This window comes from Ambystoma mexicanum, chromosome 9, assembly GCF_040938575.1.
Source record: "Ambystoma mexicanum isolate Mex_15411 chromosome 9, UKY_AmexF1_1, whole genome shotgun sequence".
NCBI lineage: Eukaryota > Metazoa > Chordata > Amphibia > Caudata > Ambystomatidae > Ambystoma > Ambystoma mexicanum.
The window spans coordinates 909,866,124-909,888,123 of NC_090931.1; the positions used below are offsets into that span (position 1 = coordinate 909,866,124).

General features: G+C 56.8%; 1 protein-coding gene across 15 annotated transcripts in view; it reads right to left on the reverse strand.

Moving 5' to 3' along the window:
* PCBP3 (poly(rC) binding protein 3) overlaps positions 1 to 22,000 on the reverse strand; it is a 307,825-nt gene that overhangs the window by 167,417 nt on the left and 118,408 nt on the right. Inside the window, exons 2-3 of one of the 15 annotated variants that reach the window (XM_069616059.1) lie at positions 7,750 to 7,786; positions 7,581 to 7,672 (exon numbers count right to left, since the gene is read on the reverse strand). The exons of the other annotated variants lie outside the window; for them this stretch is intronic. Coding sequence (XP_069472160.1) covers positions 7,581 to 7,627 — 47 coding nt within the window. The 5' untranslated portion in view covers positions 7,628 to 7,672; positions 7,750 to 7,786. The remainder of the gene's footprint in view (positions 1 to 7,580; positions 7,673 to 7,749; positions 7,787 to 22,000) is intronic. 15 annotated transcript variants of the gene reach the window in all.

Here is a 22,000-nt window from a genome sequence, read left to right on the forward strand (position 1 = left end):
GGGCAGCCCTCCAAGTGATCGAAATCTGCAAAGCCTACAACCTGGTCGATATATGGAGGCATCAACACGGTGAGACCCGCGACTACTCCTTCCATTCCTGGGTCCATAAGACAAGTTCCCGTCTTGAATACATCCTGGTGTCTGCTCACAGCCATGTTCAATGGGCAAACAGCCAAATCCTACCCAGAACAATATCTGATCACTCAGCTGTCACAGTAGAATGTACCCCACCAGATCCATCGGGGGGTGGAGACACTGGAGGTTCAAAACTGGATCCCTACAAGATCAGGTATTCGCAGACGAACTCCGTTCGGAAATCACATCCGTCCTTGAACTCAACCAAGGCTCGGTGGCATCAGCAGGAACTCTGTGGGAATCCCTGAAATGCTATGTCAGAGGGATCTGTCTTACCAAAGAGCAGGGCATCCTCAAACTCATAAAACGCGAACTGGCATCGAGCGAGACCCGAATAAAAGAACTCGAGCACCTTCAATACACAACACCGGAGCCACATGTATTAGCAGCATTCAAGAAAGAGCTTGATAACTTCAGAGCAATTGCCGACCGCGAACTAAAATTTCTATCACACGGCCACCGCATTCGCCAATATGGAGAAGGCCAAAAACCAGGTGCCCTCCTCGCGAGATAGATAGCTGCAGACCACAAACCAACACAGATAGAACAAATCCGAAACCCCCAAGGCGACATGGTTCACACAGATAAGGAAATAGCCGAAACGTTCTGCACCTTCTATCAAAACCTATACAAAACCAACTTCACCGCCTCCCAGGAAGATTTAAAACAATATCTAGCAGAAATTGAACTGTACTGGGTAGATGCAACACTGAAAGAACCCTTAAATCTACCCATCATGCTGGAGGAAACCCTCCAGGCCATCAAAGACTTACCAAGCACCAAAGCACCGGGCCCAGATGGGCTAACAGGCGAATTTTACAATTCATTTGCACCAATCCTCACACCACTACTGCTACAAGTCTATGAAGAGGCAATGGAGAAGGGCTCATTACCCCCGACTTTACGCAAAGCGAATGCAATCCTACTCCACAAATCCAATAAACCCCCCGAAGAATGCGGTTCCTACAGACCAATCTCGCTGATCAGTCTAGACAATAAAATACTAGTGAAAATTCTGGCCTCCAGGTTGACCCCCCTGGTACCTGCGATGGTACTAGCTGACCAAGCCTGATTCATACCAGGCAGAAACACAACATTCAGCATTAGACGCATGTTTGGAGTCATGGAGGCACTCAACCCCTCACAGCAGGCGGCAGCAATCCTCCTCGACGCCGAGAAGGCTTTCGACTCTGTTGAATGGCCCTTCCTCTTTGAGATCCGTCAACGTATGGGGCTTGGCATGCGTTTTCTCCAACTAATCGCCCTCCTGTATAACCAACCCAGATTGCACATCACCCTAGGGAAAATTAGATCGACGGCAATCGACATTCAGCGGGGAACCAGTCAAGGGTGTCCATTATCCGCTATACTCTTTGCACTAGTGATGGAGCCACTCGCCTCCGACCTCCGGGCTAAGCACATACAAAGAGGCCTCTCCTTTGGCCCCCACTGGCTAATAGTCTCCCTGTACGCCGATGACATTGCCCTCCTGATTAGTGACCCAGCAGCAAACCTTAACCCTGTAATCCGTGACATAATAAAATTCGGCAATTACTCCGGCCTAAAAATTAACCATAGTAAATCGATCATATTCCCGCTCACTCCCGAAACCCAAGAATTCCCAGATGACTTTGGTTTCAAATGGGAACACACGAACGTCAGATACCTTGGCATTCACCTAGCAAGAGACCACCCAACCCTCTTCCGAGACAACTATGGTAAAGTACTCCAAATACTCCAGGAGAAAATTGACAGATGGAAATCACTTCCACTCACACTCTGGGGACGAGTGTCACTGGTGAAGATGGTGATACTCCCTAAACTTCTCTATCTTTTTGTGAATATCCCCCTTTTAGTTCCTCAAGTCCATCTCCTACGCTTATGCAGCTTAGTCTTAGTACTCCTATGGGCAGGCAAACCAGCCAGAATAGCATATAAATCACTCATTCAACCAGTAAAAAAGGGTGGTATGGCACTCCCTGACCTCGAACGTTATTACTGGGTGGCCTAGGCCCAATTTCTAGGACACTGGTACGGCCCCACATTCAGCTTGAACGAGCCCTCGCTTCTCCCTTCTTACTTAGAGCAGTTATCTTTGGTCAAACACACACACCACACAACACATTGAATACGGTCCTCCCCACCATAGCAATATGGAAAAAAAATGCACACAAGTGTGACATCCAAACCAGATTCTCTCCCCTACTACCATTAGAATTCATCCCTAGAATCCCCCTAACCACTGAGAAAGTTTACCTAAACTGGGTCGACAAGCTAAAACTAAAAACCCTGGGTGACCTCTTCATCGAAGAGACCTTTCTCACTCCCCAACAAGCCAGAAACTGTGGCACTACCAGACCCCCGACACATTTATCTACTTCCGCCTCAGACAAGCCCTCTGGGCTATACTACCCTCTTTCCCGCAACAACCCGCCACCTGGCAGCTGTTACACAGAGTTATCCAGTCGCAAGGAGAGGGTAAACTAGTGTCGATGCTATACAAGACATTGCTAACTGAAACTGCCCCGAACCCGATGACGCCCAAAATAAGATGGGAGAGATCCCTCCAGATGTCATTTCCTTATGAGGAGTGGGACTATATCCTAGCACAAACACAAAAGGTATCACTAAATACAAGATATAAACTAATACACCTAAAATTAATTCACCAAGCATACCACACCCCCGCCAGAATCCACCACTACCATCCCTCTGCTCCCCCAACATGCAGCCGTTGCAGCGCCCAGTCGGTAGACTTCGTCCACCTCGCCTGGCACTGTCCAACAATTCAGAGATTCTGGGAAACAATACTAGTAAAAACAGCTGCTATCATAGGTGAACCCATAGATCCCAACCCCAAAACCACACTCCTGGGACTTACCAATCATTTGCCCCCCTACACACGGAAACTCGGACGGTTGTTGCAGCTAATTTGGTCTCAGCGAGGCAGGGAGCTGATCAAACATCCCTTTTTCTACAGAGAGGATCATTGGTAAACGAATTTTCTCGCCTGATCAAGTGATGGCTTTTGAACAATTGATAGTTTCACTTGTTCCAATGGTGGTCTGTGGCTGTATAAGTATTCACCTCCAACTCCTTTTAATCTCATACTTATTTCTAATGATTTCATTCTCTCAGTAGTACATTTTTAAGTAGTATACGTATGTACACTTAAACAACTTTCCTACCACGGGGTAGAACCATTTGGGAGCTTGTTACTTCTAGATGCATGAATTAAATGACAATCCAACTCCATCTCAGAAACACAATGCCAAGAAATGGTGCACACTCCTCAATAGGCCCTTGAAAGTCTAGAGTGGAGTGAAGTACAATTCTAGAATCATTGGGTGCATCCTATAATGTGGCCTACCCTCCTGTTGTCTCCTTGTATTCTCCTTCTCACACAGTCAGTACTTGACATAGCTGTTTTAGATGGATTTATCCGTGGCAACCCCAGGATATTGACTGGCGGGTCCACGGGGAATGTGATGCTCACTCAGCCTCCTTAACTCCATCGACCAACTTCCACAGCGATGTTCGAGCACCACCAGTGTCCATCAGTCAGCCACACCTAACATACAAGTACTACTTACCACCAGTGTCCATCAGTCAGCCACACCTAACATACAAGTACTATTTACCACCAGTGTCCATCAGTCAGCCACACCTAACATACAAGTACTATTTACCACCAGTGTCCATCAGTCAGCCACACCTAACATACAAGTACTACTTAACAAGGTTCAAAGAACTGCTGAAACAACAGGATTATATGTGCAGCCCACATCATAGTACTTGTCTTCATTAAGAAACAGAGAATAAATGCACCCATTCTTACACTATCCAGCCCACACCATCCCGTCTTACTTTGCGTCCCTTCCTCTTGATTGCATGCGATAATGTCCCCGCAAAAATGTTGCCATGCAAAAAAGTCGCAGAAAAATGGCAGTTTTTTTAAAGAGGGGAGTGGGTGACACCCCCGCAGCCCCCACTCCACCTGTCCCTATATATATGGTCACCTATATAATGTCGCCATTAACTTTTCCCAGCGACATTATGTATGGCAACCATATATATATAGGGACATTTTTACCTGATCCCTTCCTCTTATTCCACTCCTACAGTCCTGATTGCCCTAGCCCTTTCGTCTACCGCAACAATACATATGGCCAGCCTACCAGCCTCGGGCTCCATTACCCATTTATTCAGACAAAGCTCAGCGGCGGGAGACCACTGTGGTTGTAGTGGGCACAATACAAATTACAATTTACTTGGTGCAGTAAAGGCCTACAGCTGATTGATATTTTTTTCTGATCCAGCAATAGCCTGCTGATCAGCTCATTTGATACAGAGTTAACCTATACCATAGTGTATCAAACCTTTCAGCTCATTCAGTCCAGCACTTACCTGTAGTCATCTTTATTTCAGGTTTTAAACCCAACATAAGGGGCAACCAAACACTACAAATTAAAATTGTTTAAAACTCATATTTAGAGACTTAAAGCAAACAATGCCACTGAGGGAAAACCAGATGGAAAATATGAGTTTTACGGTGCATCGGAAAAAGAAAGTGTTTGTGTGCACCTTTTGCCAAGGGGCAAATCCTTTCCTATCGATGGATCTACAGTTGAGAATGTGCAGTCACCCGCGTCAGCTGAAATACCCTTGAAACACCTCTCCGATCCTTAAATAGTGAGTAGTCACCGTCTGGTGACTCTGCGGATGCAGTGGCTCGCCTTGCAATGCTTTCAAGGAAATAACAGCCAACTTGCACCTCTTGCAGAAATCTATTGGCAGCCAGAGTTGGCCATGGAGGTTGAGGGCAATATGCTTGACTTACATAACATATTTTACCACATAGAAATCATTATTGACCTCTTCTCAGCCAATCAGAATTCTCATAATGTAGTCAGTAACTGCTGTTATTGACTGCTGTTGATGACGGAATTCTGAACATTCTGGCTTCAGACTCAGACAGGGAAAGGACTGAAAGTAATTAAGCAACTCCTCCCACATTTTTCTGCCATTGCTATGTAAATCGCCCAGAAGCTCCCAAAAGTGACAAGCCATTAAGCCTCTACACCCACATTATCCAAACTTCTATTTTTTAAATATTACAAAATAAAGCCACATTTAATTTACTAACATTTGTGTTTATTTACTTTGCTGACTACTAGCCTAACTTCTTATACTTCACCATCACAACTACAAAACCAATATTGCTTTTGGCAGCATTTGCTTATCGCCTTATAGACCTCGGGACAGGTCACTTTCAGTTGTAATAATGACCTTTCCCTAAGATGTATTCATAGGCTATGCCTCAGTACCACCGTAAATGCCTCTCCCTTAGTCTATAAGCCTATAAGAGCATTTGAGAAGCCACATGCTGCACTTGGCAAATAGACAGTTTTATGTTTTTCAACCGTGTTGTCACAAAAGCATTGACACGTGATACTAGATCAGCCAATGGGAGAAGGGGTCTAAGATCTCTGACACACCTGACCTAAATTGCACGGACTTAAACACTGAGGCAATGGATTCTTTTCTGCTATGGCTGTAGTAAAATCGGATACCAAATGTTCATGCTAACGTAAAAGGTGGAAGCCATCCTCCATTAAGCAACAACTGATCATACAATGCCTGATTTAGCATCGGTTGACCTTTGAAATCCACGTTCCGTATTTCTTTCTTGTTCCAGTTCAACTTCAGGCAATTTGCCTGCAGGATTCCAGAGGCATCTGAGGACTGTGCTGGAAAGTGACAGAGCTGGGTGTTATGCTCATGGCACCTGGGGGTATGCCTTTGGATGATGCCACACAGGGCTCAGATATACACATTCAACAATAATGGGGAGCGGACTGAACCATAAGGCATCCCGTAGAGGGAAGGGCCCACCAGTCTGACACAGGGTCCAATGCTCACATGCAGGGTCTTGCTTTGCAGGAAGAAAATGACCCATTTCAAAATAGTTTCCCCAATAGCCACAAGGTCACTGAGCCAGGTGATTAGCCTACCATGGTCAGTGGTTGAACAATCTACTTATATAACTCAAATGGAGTCTTCGAGTCTGAGATGCTCTCTAATTCATCACTGGACGCCAAGAACTGCACAAATGTATAGATGGTTTTTGCTTTTGACTGCACAGCTGGTGCTGTTTTTGGGCATAATTGACCTGACCACAATCTCCATGCAGACCAAGCTAGAGTGGACTCCACCGAGTGCAAGGCCTTTTTATATCTGCATTACTCACACTATGAGTGCCCACTGAGAGACACCCATTACTCAATTTGTGTTGATTCCAGGTGAGTCTCGCAGAACCGCTTTACACAGAATCCTGAGAATAGCTCAATACTCACTGTGAGGAATTCGACCATCTGCACAGTGGGTGTGCGCTCGCTTGGACTTTTTTGAAATTTTAAATGAAATTGAATGTTGGTAGATCAACCTCCAGAAAATGTGTGGGACTAATCCGAACACATTTTCCTATGCTCACTGCATGACATACACATAGACCTCTGTACTCTGGGTGGACACAATCTACATGCGCCGTCCCCCCTGTCATATTTAGGTGGAGTACATGATACACCTCAGAAGGGGGCAGGCCAAAACCTTTCCCCTGCCATGGCCAGCCTAATTAACTATCAAAGGCTCCATGGTTCCACCCTGTCCATTTGTTTACCCTCTTCAGATGGTGGCAGCAATTAACCTATTTAACATATTAATAGAGTATACTTCAAACAGGCCCACATGTTGCCTGGCTGCAGAGGTTAACAAAAGACAGGAAACCCCCAACAACCTTTGATATGCACCATGTCAACCTGAAGCCAGCTCCCACCTCTCACTATCAAGGATGTCTGGGACAATGTATTTAAAGAGGTCATCCCCGAAGGGGGACCCCATTCAGAAGGTACAAGTATGTGGATTGATGGAGACAAAAAGTCTGTTCTCACCACAGCTTCAAGGGAGACCTGCAGCTTTATTCAGGAACCACATGGAGCTCAATTAACCAGAGAGACCCTTTGATCCACAACAGACAGGAAGATGGTGGGACACTGTCATGACCCCTGACCCTGGCACTAGCATTCAGGCCACCTGGGCTGCACCACAGTCTTCCATCATGACCCCAAGGGCCCCATCATGTCCCCCAAGACTCTCTTGGAGTCAGTCCTGGCGCCTTTGGCTCATATGGGGAATGGGAGAACTGGAACTCACAATGGCATTTTCACAACATGGATGCCCCGTCTAGCATTTAGGGTGTGGTCATGCCTGGGGGCACCTGGGATACCTGCAGGCTATATAAGCCACGCCCAAGCTGGAGAACACGCTTCGTGTTACTCTGCTGGTCGCAGAGTGACGGTCACCGCGGTCTGTCGGATATTCCTCTGCATTCCGGGCCCGATAGCTGCAAGAACAAGAAAACAAGAACACCGATAGTATTCGCTTACCTATTAGCGAGCCCTGCTTCTGTCATCCACTCCAGAATCCCGAACATCTAGTATCTTGGTGAACACTCGCCCTCTCTCTTGGAAGCCGCAACCTGGGGAGAATAGAGAAGCAGCATTAGTAAGCGTTTATTCTTCACATTTAAAAAACAATCAAAAGGGGCACGCTTACCTGAATTGGACTTGCTTTTGGTCCACATCCAAACGACCTGCAAGAAGAAAGACAAGGCTGATTAACACACATAAGTGCTAGAAGGCGATTCGAACAACACCTTACTCACCACTCTCCATCTTCTCGGTAACATTTTCAGGGTAATTCATAGAAATTCGCACAAAAGTGGCGCACGCGGCTGGCGTGCGCTAAAATCGATTTCCGCGCACAGCGTATTCATGGATTTTCGCATCCAAAACCAGCCGTGGCGCAGCGACCCTGCAGCAGCGCCAGTTACGCCCCCAAGAACGCCCTTGCGCAAGGAAAAGCCTTCAAAATCCCCAAATAATCGCAAAGGGCTGCGCTAACCCTGGACCAGTTCACAGGGCTGGCAAACAGCAAACGCCAAGCGGGGAACGTGTATTTCAGTGGTTCGCGGGAAGTTCCACACGCGATTGTCCTGTGTACGTGTGCATCAGGGGTGCGTGGGAAGTAACACACGCAAAAGCAGCAGGGTACGTGTATTTCAGGGGTGCGTGGGAAGTATCACACGCAAAAGCAGCAGGGTACGTGTATCTCAGGGGTGCGTGGGAAGTATCACACGCGATTCCATCAGGGTACGTGTATTCCAGGGGTGCGCAGGAAGTATCACACGCAAAAACAGCAGGGTACATGTATTTCAGGGGTGTGCAGGAAGTATCACACGCAAAAGCAGCAGGGTACGTGTATTTCAGGGGTGCGCGGGAAGTATCACACGCAAAAGCAGCAGGGTACGTGTATCTCAGGGGTGCGCGGGAAGTATCACACGCGATTCCATCAGGGTACGTGTATTCCAGGGGTGCGCGGGAAGTATCACACGCAAAAACAGCAGGGTACGTGTATTTCAGAGGTGCGCGGGAAGTATCACACGCAAAAGCAGCAGGGTACGTGTATCTCAGGGGTGCGCGGGAAGTATCACACGCGATTCCATCAGGGTACGTGTATTCCAGGGGTGCGCGGGAAGTATCACACGCAAAAACAGCAGGGTACGTGTATTTCAGGGGTGCGCGGGAAGTATCACACGCAAAAGCAGCAGGGTACGTGTATCTCAGGGGTGCGCGGGAAGTATCACACGCGATTCCATCAGGGTACGTGTATTCCAGGGGTGCGCAGGAAGTATCACACGCAAAAACAGCAGGGTACGTGTTTTTCAAGGGTGCGCGGGAAGTATCACACGCAAAAACAGCAGGGTACGTGTATTCCAGGGGTGCACGGGAAGTATCACACGCAAAAGCAGCAGGGTACGTGTATTTCAGGGGTGCGCGGGAAGTATCACACGCAAAATCAGCAGGGTATGTGTATTTCAGGGGTGTGCGGGAAGTATCACAAGCGATTCCATCAGGGTACGTGTATTACAGGGTGCGGGGGGAGCACCACAGGTGAATTGCACGTGTGGGTCCTCCCAGGTGTTCCCTCTACACCCTCCATGGCCCCTGCAGGTGGCCCACACAACAGGGGCCTACCCTGCACATGTCCTGCAGGCACCCCATCCACCATGGCCATGCCCCCCAGCCAACCCACATGTCACCTTGCACTACTGCCCACCAACGCATGTCCCCCTGCACCCCCCAGCCACCAGGGGCAGCCACCACCAGGCCCCCAACCATGTTTACCACCACCCCCACCCCCCAGCAGTGCAGGAGCAGCCTCCACCAGGCCCCCACTCATGTCCCCTATCACCCCACCCCCCAGCCACCAGGGGCAGCCGCCATCAGGCCCCCACCCATGTCTACCACCACCCCCACCCCCCAGCAGTGCAGGGGCAGCCTCCACCAGGCCCCCACTCATGTCTCCCACCACCCCCACCCCCAGCAGTGCAGGGGCAGCCTCCACCAGGCCCCCACTCATGTCTCCCTGCACCCCCACCCCCCAGCAGTGCAGGGGCAGCCTCCACCAGGCCCCCACTCATGTCTCCCTGCACCCCCACCCCCCAGCAGTGCAGGGGCAGCCTCCACCAGGCCCCCACTCATGTCCCCTATCACCCCCACCCCCCAGCCACCAGGGGCAGCCTCCAGCAGGCCCCCACTCATGTCCCCTATCACCCCCAGCCCCCAGCCACCAGGGGGAGCCTCCACCAGGCCCCCACCCATGTCTACCACCACCCCCACCCCCCAGCAGTGCAGGGGCAGCCTCCACCAGGCCCCCACTCATGTCTCCCACCACCCCCACCCCCCAGCAGTGCAGGGGCAGCCTCCACCAGGCCCCCACTCATGTCTCCCTGCACCCCCACCCCCCAGCCACCAGGGGCAGCCTCCACCAGGCCCCCACTCATGTCTCCCTGCACCCCCAACCCCCAGCAGTGCAGGGGCAGCCTCCACCAGGCCCCCACTCATGTCTCCCACCACCCCCACCCCCCAGCCACCAGGGGCAGCCTCCACCAGGCCCCCACTCATGTCTCCCACATCCCCCACCCCCCAGCCACCAGGGGCAGCCTCCACCAGGCCCCCACTCATGTCTCCCACCACCCCCACCCCCCAGCAGTGCAGGGGCAGCCTCCACCAGGCCCCCACTCATGTCCCCTATCACCCCCACCCCCCAGCAGTGCAGGGGCAGCCTCCACCAGGCCCCCACTCATGTCCCCTATCACCCCCACCCCCCAGCAGTGCAGGGGCAGCCTCCACCAGGCCCCCACTCATGTCCCCTATCACCCCCACTCCCCACCCACCAGGGGCAGCCTCCACCAGGCCCCCACTAATGTCCCCTATCACCCCACCCCCCAGCAGTGCAGGGGCAGCCCCCACCAGGCCCCCACCCATGTCTACCACCACCCCCACTCCCCAGCCACCAGGGGCAGCCTCCACCAGGCCCCCACTCATGTCTCCCATCACCCCCACCCCCCAGCAGTGCAGGGGCAGCCTCCACCAGGCCCCCACTCATGTCTCCCACCACCCCCACCCCCCAGCCACCAGGGGCAGCCTCCACCAGGCCCCCACTCATGTCTCCCTGTACCCCCACCCCCCAGCCACCAGGGGCAGCCTCCACCAGGCCCCCACTCATGTCTCCCACCACCCCCACCCCCCAGCCACCAGGGGCAGCCTCCACCAGGCCCCCACTCATGTCTCCCACCACCCCCACCCCCCAGCCACCAGGGGCAGCCTCCACCAGGCCCCCACTCATGTCTCCCACCACCCCCACCCCCCAGCAGTGCAGGGGCAGCCTCCACCAGGCCCCCACTCATGTCCCCTATCACCCCCACCCCCCAGCAGTTCAGGGGCAGCCTCCACCAGGCCCCCACTCATGTCCCCTATCACCCCCACCCACCAGGGGCAGCCTCCACCAGGCCCCCACTCATGTCCCCTATCACCCCCACCCCCAGCAGTGCAGGGGCAGCCTCCACCAGGCCCCACCCATGTCTACCACCACCCCCACCCCCCAGCCACCAAGGGCAGCCTCCACCAGGCCCCCACTCATGTCTCCCATCACCCCCACCCCCCAGCAGTGCAGGGGCAGCCTCCACCAGGCCCCCACTCATGTCCCCTATCTTCCCCACCCCCCACCCCCCAGGGGCAGCCTCCACCAGGCCCCCACTCATGTCCCCTATCACCCCCACCCTCTACCCACCAGGGGCAGCCACCACCAGGCCCCCACTCATGTCCCCTATCACCCCCACCCCCCAGCAGTGCAGGGGCAGCCTTCACCAGGCCCCCACTCATGTCTCCCACCACCCCCACCCCCCAGCCACCAGGGGCAGCCTCCACCAGGCCCCCACTTATGTCCCCCAGCCAACATGTCACCACAATGTAGATCCCTGGCCCTTATGGTCAGCCTCCAAATGCCAAACACCCACCCGAGTATTGCATCCACCCACTTACAAATGGCAAAAACATGATAGAGGCCCAATTGCAAGTTTGGAAATGAACACATGTCCCTCACATACACCCAATGGGTGTCAGTGAATGTCAAAACCCATATCATGAAAAGCATGAAACCAATGAGATGATTCTACACATTGAACTTTGAATAAAAAATATGTATTAAAAGCAACATAAATTGAATCAAAAATAAACAAACAATAATAGAAATTAAAAAAAAAACAGCAGGTCCGTGAAATAATGCAAAACCACAAATCATAATGCAAAGGAAAGGTGTCCAAAGTCACAGTCCACAAAAGTAAATCCAATGGAAAATTAAAATCGAAAACCATTGCTCCATGGCGAAATCATAATAAAAATTGAAAATCCAAAAGTCAACTATGTACAGATAAACAATCCAGGGTCCATGATCCCAACCGAAGAAATGAAACCTATCTAATAACACTACCTAAAAAAAAAATAACTATATACAAAAATGTGGCCCATTGTCCAAAAGGTCCAAAAAAAATGCTAAACCAAAGGAAACCTAACACTAACTATAGAACTATTTACAAGGGCAGCGGGCTAGTCCGACGGCTCACTTCGGGATGTTCCGGGCCAGGGCATCATCGAACTCCTGCTCAATGTCCCGGAGGCGCTCCTCCTCCATGGCCCCGAGGTTCCGCAGGGCCGTCCACATGTTCCCCCCAAACTCCCTGCAGATTGCCTCGAGGCACTCGGCACGCCTCAGGGCCCTCCGCATGGAGTTCTCCGCCCTGACCATCGTGAGCCGTGCCTCTTCCGCCCGCTGCCGCTCCGCATCTATGGCGTGGCCCAACCGTTGCCACACGGAAGACACTTCCCGTCCTGGGTCCTCCTGCCCCTCCGATGTGGAAGGCCCTGAGCCATCATGGCTCCCACCACGTTGCTGCTGCTGCTGCTGCGCCTCTGCCAGTGCACTGCCTCCTGCTGCCTGCACATCCTCCTCTGGCTGGGGTGCAGTCGTTGATGTGGCCACCCCTGCTGGACGTCCGACTCCCGACTGTGGCAGGGATGCCTCCTCCACCAGCCTGGCCGCACTGTCAGAGGCAGCTCCACAAGGCACCCAGGTGACTGATGGGTGGGAAGATGGCACGGAGGATGACTGGCGCATAGGGGGTTCAGTTGAGGAGGGGGTCGTAGCAAGCCCCATCAAACGGAGGAATCCGGCCTTGGTGACCTGTCCCAGTAGGCCGACGTGGTCAACGAGCCATTCGAGATGACGTGCAGTCTCCTCATGAAAAGACTGCAGGTCACCTCGCATGGCCTGTTGACGCAACGCCACACCAGTCAGGACAGGCTCAACTCGGACCCGGATAGCCACATCCGCAGGCAGAGGAAGGCCAGTTGTCGTGAGCTCATCCCCTGCCTGAAAACGGGTCTGGACGTAGGCATCCCTGCTGGTGCAAGATGATGCAGTGACAGGATCAGGGACAGGATTGCACACAGGTACCTCCGCCGCGACCTGTGCTGCCTCCTGTCCCTGGTCCTGCACTGCACCACTAGCACCAGTGGAATCCCCACCTCCAGAACCTGTCTCTGTTGCTTGCACGGCCTCCTCCTCCACCAAACCCCCCACCAACCTGGATGACTCCGTGCCATCTTCCCCCGTTGGGCCCTGTGGGGTCCCAGCTGCCCCTTCTGCTGCCGAGGAGTCCAACTCCGACCTCTGTCTCTTGGACCTCCCCCCGGCAGCTGCGGCCTGGGACGCGGCACCGGACTCCTCACTCCCCGACGAGATCACAACCTGGGAGGGGAGCCGGGCCTTGCGTCTCCGGCTGGCGGTGCAATCCCCGCCGCTGTGCTCCACAGCACCTTCTCCGCCCTCTTCATCAGTTGACGCTGCAGACAGGGAGAAATAAAACACAGGCATCAGGGCACTGTACAATGGACACATACACACATGACAGTTGCACATGAGTTGCATTGGCAAACCTCAGACATGGCATCACAATCGGCAACACACATGTCATTTCAACTTGCACACATGAGCCATACCACAGCCACATTGCAACTGCCAGCACCATCCAGACACATACAACAGCATGAGCAGGCAAAGGTGAGCCAGACATCACATGCAAAACAGGGAGTGCACTACACATGCACGCACACCACCACACTTGCATGCATGTGTACACCTCAGCCAACTGTCGCAGTGTTCCGATGGGCATCCATGTCACATCTGCCAATCAGGCTTCCACATCCCGCTGTCACATGCATCCATGTTGCATCACTGTTGCACCCTTGTCAAATACACACACATGCACATGTACACAGTGCTGATACATGCAGCTGAAAACAACATACATGCGTGACATCACGAACATGCCCATTTACATACTCATTCATCCAAACATGTGTGCCCACACAACTGCATTTGGCATGCAAGCCTACACACACAAGCACCGTCCATGTCTCACACATGACAGCCCTCGCATGTGTTAGCCTCACGGTCCTGTACACCTCCACCCATACTCGGCCCCATACAAACAGATGTGCAACCAGCACACTACTGGCACATCACCACACGCACAGCTTACAATCATGATGCATGTACACTTACCGCTCGACTCCAGACGGGTCTGCCTCTCAAGGACCTGGACCTGGAGCGCTGGGGATATGCGTTCCAGGGCCCTCATCTGATCTTCCGACAAGTGGCCCCGGCGCCCCTTAGCATCTGCTGCCTTCAAGAGGCGCCGGGCCTTGTTCAGGGTCCTAGACCTGAAGTCCTCCCAGCACTTCTTGACATGTTGGAAGTCGCGGACTGCCACCCCCTCCGCGTTGATGGCAGTCACGATGTCCGTCCAGATCCGAGTCCGTCCTTCCTTGTCGGCGCGCACACTTCCGTAGAGGGCATCATACTGCCCCAGGACTTGCTCCACCAGGACACCAACTTCCCTGGCACTGAAGCTGGTGCCCCTCTGCCTCTCTGGCCGGGGGTTGTCAGTGGTGCCAGATGTTGCAGTGCCCGACATGACAACCCCAGAGGCAGGAGTGGGTGGGCAACTGGGTCCTGGGGCTGGGCTGTGGAGCGATGGAATCCCAGTCGGGAGTCTTCGGTTCCAGCAGGGGTGGTCACAGCAACAGCACCCCTGGCTGATGTGCAGGCAGCAAATGGCAGGGCACGTGGGCAGCAGGCAGTCAGGCAGCAGCAGATGGCAGGTGGGAGCGTGCTCGGGGCTCTGGGGGGCAGTAATTCGGCCTTGTGGGCAGGAGCGTGGTCTTCCATGTGCTTACGCGTGGCCAGCTTGATATGGAGTGATTTGGCACGTGAAAATCCTGCACGTCTGCATGTAAATCGAGGAAAGGCCCTTAGCGCGTATGCACGTCAGCACGCATATGCGATTTCATTGGACCAAAGGCCCTTAGCGCGTAAGCGCGTCTGTGACGTGACGCGCGCGGGTGTTTCCCTCATTACACGTGATGACAGAGCACACGTGGATTTCCACCAATCGCGTGTGAAACTTCATGCGCACCCCAGAAATACACGTACCCAGGCCAATCGCGTGTGGAACCTCCCGCGCACCCCGTAGTACACGTACCCAGGCCAATCGCGTGTGGAACTTCCCGCGCACCCCGAAGTACACGTACCCAGGCCAATCGCGTGTGGAACCTCCCGCGCACCCCGTAGTACACGTACCCAGGCCAATCGCGTGTGGAACTTCCCGCGCACCCCGAAGTGCACGTACCCAGGCCAATCGCGTGTGGAACCTCCCGCGCACCCCGAAGTGCTCGTACCCAGGCCAATCGCGTGTGGAACTTCCCGCGCACCCCGTAGTACACGTACCCAGGCCAATCGCGTGTGGAACCTCCCGCGCACCCCGTAGTACACGTACCCAGGCCAATCGCGTGTGGAACCTCCCGCGCACCCCGAAGTACACGTACCCAGGCCAATCGCGTGTGGAACCTCCCGCGCACCCTGTAGTACACGTACCCAGGCCAATCGCGTGTGGAACCTCCCGCGCACCCCGTAGTACACGTACCCAGGCCAATCGTGTGTGGAACCTCCCGCGCACCCCGTAGTACACGTACCCAGGCCAATCGCGTGTGGAACCTCCCACGCACCCCGAAGTACACGTACCCAGGCCAATCGCGTGTGGAACTTCCCACGCACCCCGTAGTACACGTACCCAGGCCAATCGCGTGTGGAACTTTCCCCGCGCACCCCGTAGTACACGTACCCAGGCCAATCGCGTGTGGAACTTCCCGTGCACCCCGAAGTACACGTACCCAGGCCAATCGCGCGCACGGCTGGGGGGTGGGGGTGATGGGAGACATGGGGGAGACATAGGTGGGGGCCTGGTGGAGGCTGCCCCTGCACTGCTGGGGGGTGGGGGTGATGGGAGACATGAGTGGGGGCCTGGTGGAGGCTGCCCCTGGTGGCTGGGGGGTGGGGGTGGTGGTAGACATGGGTGGGGGCCTGGTGGAGGCTGCCCCTGCACTGCTGGGGGGTGGGGGTGATGGGAGACATGAGTGGGGGCCTGGTGGAGGCTGCCCCTGGGGGCTGGGGGGTGGGGGTGGTGGTAGACATGGGTGGGGGCCTGGTGGAGGCTGCCCCTGGTGGTTGGGCGGTGGGGGTGATGGGAGACATGAGTGGGGGCCTGGTGGAGGCTGTGCCTGCACTGCTGGGGGGTGGGGGTGATGGGAGACATGAGTGGGGGCCTGGTGGAGGCTGCCCCTGGTGGCTGGGGGGTGGGAGCGCAGGGGGACATGTGTGGGAGCCTGGTGGAGGCTGCCCCTGCACTGCTGGGGGGTGGGGGTAATGGTAGACTTGGGTGGGGGCCTGGTGGAGGCTGCCCCTGGTGGCTGGGGGGTGGGGGTGGTGGTAGACATGGGTGGGGGCCTGGTGGAGGCTGCCCCTGCACTGCTGGGGTGTGGGGGTGATGGGAGACATGAGTGGGGGCCTGGTGGAGGCTGCCCCTGGTGGCTGGGGGGTGGGGGTGGCGGTAGACATGGGTGGGGGCTTGGTGGAGGCTGCCCCTGCACTGCTGGGGGGTGGCGGTGATGGGAGACAGGAGTGGGGGCCTGGTGGAGGCTGCCCCTGGTGGCTGGGGGTGGGGGTGGTGGTAGACATGGGTGGGGGCCTGGTGGAGGCTGCCTCTGGTGGCTGGGGGGTGGTGGTGGAGGTAGACATGGGTGGGGGCCTGGTGGAGGCTGCCCCTGGTGGCTGGGGGGTGGGGGTGGTGGTAGACATGGGTGGGGGCCTGGTGGAGGCTGCCCCTGGTGGCTGGGGGGTGGGGGTGGTGGTAGACATAGGTGGGGGCCTGGTGGAGGCAGCCCCTGGTGGCTGGGGCTGGGGGTGGTGGTAGACATAGGTGGGGGCCTGGTGGAGGCTGCCCCTGCACTGCTGGGGGGTGGGGGTGATGGGAGACATGAGTGGGGGCTTGGTGGAGGCTGCCCCTGGTGGCTGGGGGGTGGGGGTGGTGGTAGACATGGGTGGGGGCCTGGTGGAGGCTGCCCCCGGAGGCTGGGGGGTGGGGGTGGTGGTAGACATGGGTGGGGGCCTGGTGGAGGCTGCCCCTGGTGGCTGGGGCGTGGGGGTGATGGGAGACATGAGTGGGGGCCTGGTGGAGGCTGCCCCTGCTCTGCTGGGGGGTGGGGGTGATGGGAGACATGAGTGGGGGCCTGGTGGAGGCTGCCCCTGGTGGCTGGGGGGTGGGGGTGCAGGGGGACATGTGTGGGAGCCTGGTGGAGGCTGCCCCTGCACTGCTGGGGGTGGGGGTGATGGGAGACATGAGTGGGGGCCTGGTGGAGGCTGCCCCTGCACTGCTGGGGGTGGGGGTGATGGGAGACATGAGTGGGGGCCTGGTGGAGGCTGCCCCTGATGGCTGGGGGGTGGGGGTGCAGGGGGACATTTGTGGGAGCCTGGTGGAGGCTGCCCCTGCACTGCTGGGGGGTGGGGGTGAAGGGAGACATGAGTGGGGGCCTGGTGGAGGCTGCCCCTGGTGGCTGGGGGGTGGGGGTGGTGGTAGACATGGGTGGGGGTCTGGTGGAGGCTGCCCCTGGTGGCTGGGGGGTGGGGGTGGTGGTAGACATGGGTGGGGGCCTGGTGGAGGCTGCCCCTGGTGGCTGGGGGGTGGGGTGGTGGTAGACATGGGTGGGGGCCTGGTGGAGGCTGCCCCTGCACTGCTGGGGGGTGGGGGTGATGGGAGACATGAGTTGGACATGAGTGGGGGCCTGGTGGAGGCTGCCCCTGCACTGCTGGGGGGTGGGGGTGCAGGGAGACATGAGTGGGGGCCTGGTGGAGGCTGCCCCTGCACTGCTGGGGGTGGGGGTGATGGGAGACATGAGTGGGGGCCTGGTGGAGGCTGCCCCTGGTGGCTGGGGGGTGGTGGTAGACATGGGTGGGGGCCTGGTGGAGGCTGCCCCTGCACTGCGGGGGGGTGGGGGTGATGGGAAACATGAGTGGGGGCCTGGTGGAGGCTGCCCCTGGTGGCTGGGGGGTGGGGGTAGTGGTAGACATGGGTGGGGGCCTGGTGGAGGCTGCCCCTGGTGGCTGGGGGTTGGGGGTGCAGGGGGACATGTGTGGGAGCCTGGTGGAGGCTGCCCCTGCACTGCTGGGGGGTGGGGGTGATGGGAGACATGAGTGGGGGCCTGGTGGAGGCTGCCCTGGTGGCTGGGGGGTGGGGGTGGTGGTAGACATGGGTGGGGGCCTGGTGGAGGCTGCCCCTGGTGGCTGGGGGTGGGGTGGTGGTACACATGGGTGGGGGCCTGGTGGAGGCTGCCCCTGCACTGCTGGGGGTGGGGGTGATGGGAGACATGAGTTGGACATGAGTGGGGGCCTGGTGGAGGCTGCCCCTGCACTGCTCGGGGGTGGGGGTGCAGGGAAACATGAGTGGGGGCCTGGTGGAGGCTGCCCCTGCACTGCTGGGTGGTGGGGGTGATGGGAGACATGAGTGGGAGCCTGGTGGAGGCTGCCCCTGGTGGCTGGGGGGTGGGGGTGGTGGTAGACTTGGGTGGGGGCCTGGTGGAGGCTGCCCCTGCACTGCTGGGGGGTGGGGGTGATGGGAGACATGAGTGGGGGCCTGGTGGAGGCTGCCCCTGGTGGCTGGGGGTGGGGGGGTGGTGGTAGACATGGGTGGGGGCCTGGTGGAGGCTGCCCCTGCACTGCTGGGGGGTGGGGGTGATGGGAGACATGAGTGGGGGCCTGGGGGAGGCTGCCCCTGGTGGCTGGGGGGTGGGGTGGTGGTAGACATGAGTGGGGGCCTGGTGGAGGCTGCCCCTGGTGGCTGGGGGGTGGGGGTGCAGGGGGACATGTGTGGGAGCCTGGTGGAGGCTGCCCCTGGTGGCTGGGGGTGGTGGTAGACATGGGTGGGGGCCTGGTGGAGGCTGCCCCTGGTGGCTGGGGGTGGTGGTAGACATGGGTGGGGGCCTGGTTGAGGCTGCCCCTGCACTGCTGGGGGGTGGGGGTGATGGGAGACATGAGTGGGGGCCTGGTGGAGGCTGCCCCTGGTGGCTGGGGGTGGGGACGCAGGGGGACATGTGTGGGAGCCTGGTGGAGGCTGCCCCTGCACTGCTGGGGGGTGGGGGTGATGGGAGACATGAGTGGGGGCCTGGTGAAGGCTGCCCCTGGTGGCTGGGGGGTGGGGTGGTGGTAGACATGGGTGGGGGCCTGGTGGAGGCTGCCCCTGGTGGCTGGGGGGTGGGGGTGGTGTTAGACATGGGTGGGGGCCTGCTGGAGGCTGCCCCTGGTGGCTGGGGGTGGGGGTGGTGGTAGACATGGGTGGGGGCCTGGTGGAGGCTGCCCCTGCTCTGCTGGGGGGTGGGGGTGATGGGAGACATGAGTTGGACATGAGTGGGGGCCTGGTGGAGGCTGCCCCTGCACTGCTGGCGGGTGGGGGTGATGGGAGACATGAGTGGGGGCCTGGTGGAGGCTGCCCCTGGTGGCTGGGGGGTGGGGGTGGTGGTAGACATGGGTGGGGGCCTGGTGGAGGCTGCCCCTGCACTGCTGGGGGGTGGGGGTGATGGGAGACATGAGTGGGGGCCTGGTGGAGGCTGCCCCTGGTGGCTGGGGGGTGGGGATGGTGGTAGATATGGGTGGGGGCCTGGTGGAGGCTGCCCCTGGTGGCTGGGGGGTGGGGGTGGTGGTAGACATGGGTGGGGGCCTGGTGGAGGCTGCCCCTGGTGGCTGGGGGGTGGGGGTGATGGTAGACATGGGTGGGGCCTGGTGGAGGCTGCCCCTGCACTGCTGGGGGGTGGGGGTGATGGGAGACATGAGTGGGGGCCTGGTGGAGGCTGCCCCTGGTGGCTGGGGGGTGGGGGTGCAGGGGGACATATGTGGGAGCCTGGTGGAGGCTGCCCCTGCACTGCTGGGGTGTGGGGATGATGGGAGACATGAGTGGGGGCCTGGTGGAGGCTGCCCCTGCACTGCTGTGGGGTGGGGGTCCAGGGGGACATGGGTGGGAGCCTGGTGGAGGCTTCCCCTGCACTGCTGGGGGGTGGGGGTGATGGGAGACATGTGTTGGTGATCAGTAGTGCAAGGTGACATGTGGGTTGGCCGGTGGGCATGTCCATGGTGGATGGGTTGCCTGTGGGACATGAGCAGGGGTGCAGGGTAGTACCCTGTGGTGTGAGCTGCCTGCAGGGGCCGTGGAGGGTGTAGAGGGAACACCTGGGAGGACCCACATGGCCAAATCACATGTAGCATTCCCCGGCACCACCGAAATACACGTACCCTGCTGAAATCGCATGTGAATCTTCCCGCGCACCTCGGAATACACGTACCCAGGCCAATCGCGTGTGGAACTTCCCGCACACCCCGAAGTACACGTGCCCAGGCCAATCGCGTGTGTAACTTTCCGCACACCCCGAAGTACACCTACCCAGGCCAATCGCGTGTGGAACTTCCCGCGCACCCCGTAGTACACGTACCCAGGCTAATCGCGTGTGGAACTTCCCGCGCACCCCGAAGTACACGTACCCAGGCCAATCGCGTGTGGAACTTCCCGCGCACCCAGGAACATGCACACACGCTATTTTTCACACAGCGGGTGTCCGTGTTTGTCAGTGCCCCTTTGCATCTCATTTGTCCTAGAGGGCCACTGTATGGCCCATTCATCATGGCTGTATATGGGTGCTTTTTGTTAGCGCACATTTTGGCGCACATTTTTTTCAGTCGCAGGGGCGCTACCGCCTGCTTTCTTGTGGCGTACTTGTTGGGCCCTGTGCGCGTCTTTGACCGTGCGCTGGTTTGCCCTATTCGATTCCATGAATACGGGTTGTAGGCGAGCGTGTGGGCGTTCCGCACACTTGCCTCCTGTACTTCCCCCGTGACGCCCATATTTTCACGCGTTGTTCCCCATTCCGAGTGTTACGCCCCGTGTTCCGCCTACTTTTGTGATGTGCGCCGCGCTATGTGCGATTTTGCAGTGGCCGTGGCGCACGCTGTTGGATGACCTGTGGGCCGGCGTGCGCGGCGCACATTTTTAGCGCACATCCAATGTTTTTCTCACGCACGGACTTCCATGAATCGATGTGCGCTGGTTTCCCTGCGATTTTCGCACTTGCACTGCGATTTTCGCACTTGCACTGCGATTCGCACGTTTTGGCACATCTGCACGGGAATTTTCGGCGCACATTATTTCCATGAATCGACCCCATAGTCCGGAACAAACCGGCGGCCTGCAAGAAAGGGACAACAAACAGGTTAGCACAAGAAAGGCACATAGCGCCACGCTCCGTGCTTTCACTTACTATCTCGTGCACAGCCCCAGCCAGCACAGCATCACCAGAACTCCTTCCACACCTAAGAAATAAGGAAAGACATTAAGAGGGGCAATTACAAATAAAGGACAAGCTGTCAAAACAGCAGACTTACCTGACGAACTGAGTCACAGCGTGTCTGGACTCTGAGGGGCCCGCACCAGTGAAGCAACTAGGTTGCGACGCGCCCATTCACAATGCACCCCTGCACAAAACAGCAGGACGGAGAGTGCACAATACCAAAAACCAAGGTGAGGAGAGCACTAAGGGGTCGTTGGGTCCACAAGGGAGGTGGGCTCCGGGCTATAAAAGAATATAAGCTAAAACCTAAACTCCTGTGTTTTCAGACCTGGTCCTCAGCCGAACAAGAGTCCAAGGGAGTGGGTCCAAGGTCGGAAGCAGTCCAGCCACATAGGGTGGTGTCCCCGTGGATACCAGGTGGCATTACAGACTTAGTATTACACGTTTTCACCCTTTTACCTTTTCTGTTGTAAAGCACTCTGGTTATGACCTCATGCATACAGGAGATTGTTGGTGGTGACCCAGGATTGGTTCATTAAGGTAGCCATAGCATACACCAATCATTGTGGCCCGTTTGGCTTTAAAAGAGGGTTGAGCCCCTCTTTTGGGCAGATCCTCTGAAGAATTTGCAAGGAGTAACAAGAAGAACTCATTTGGACCCCAGCTGAAGGTACAGTCTG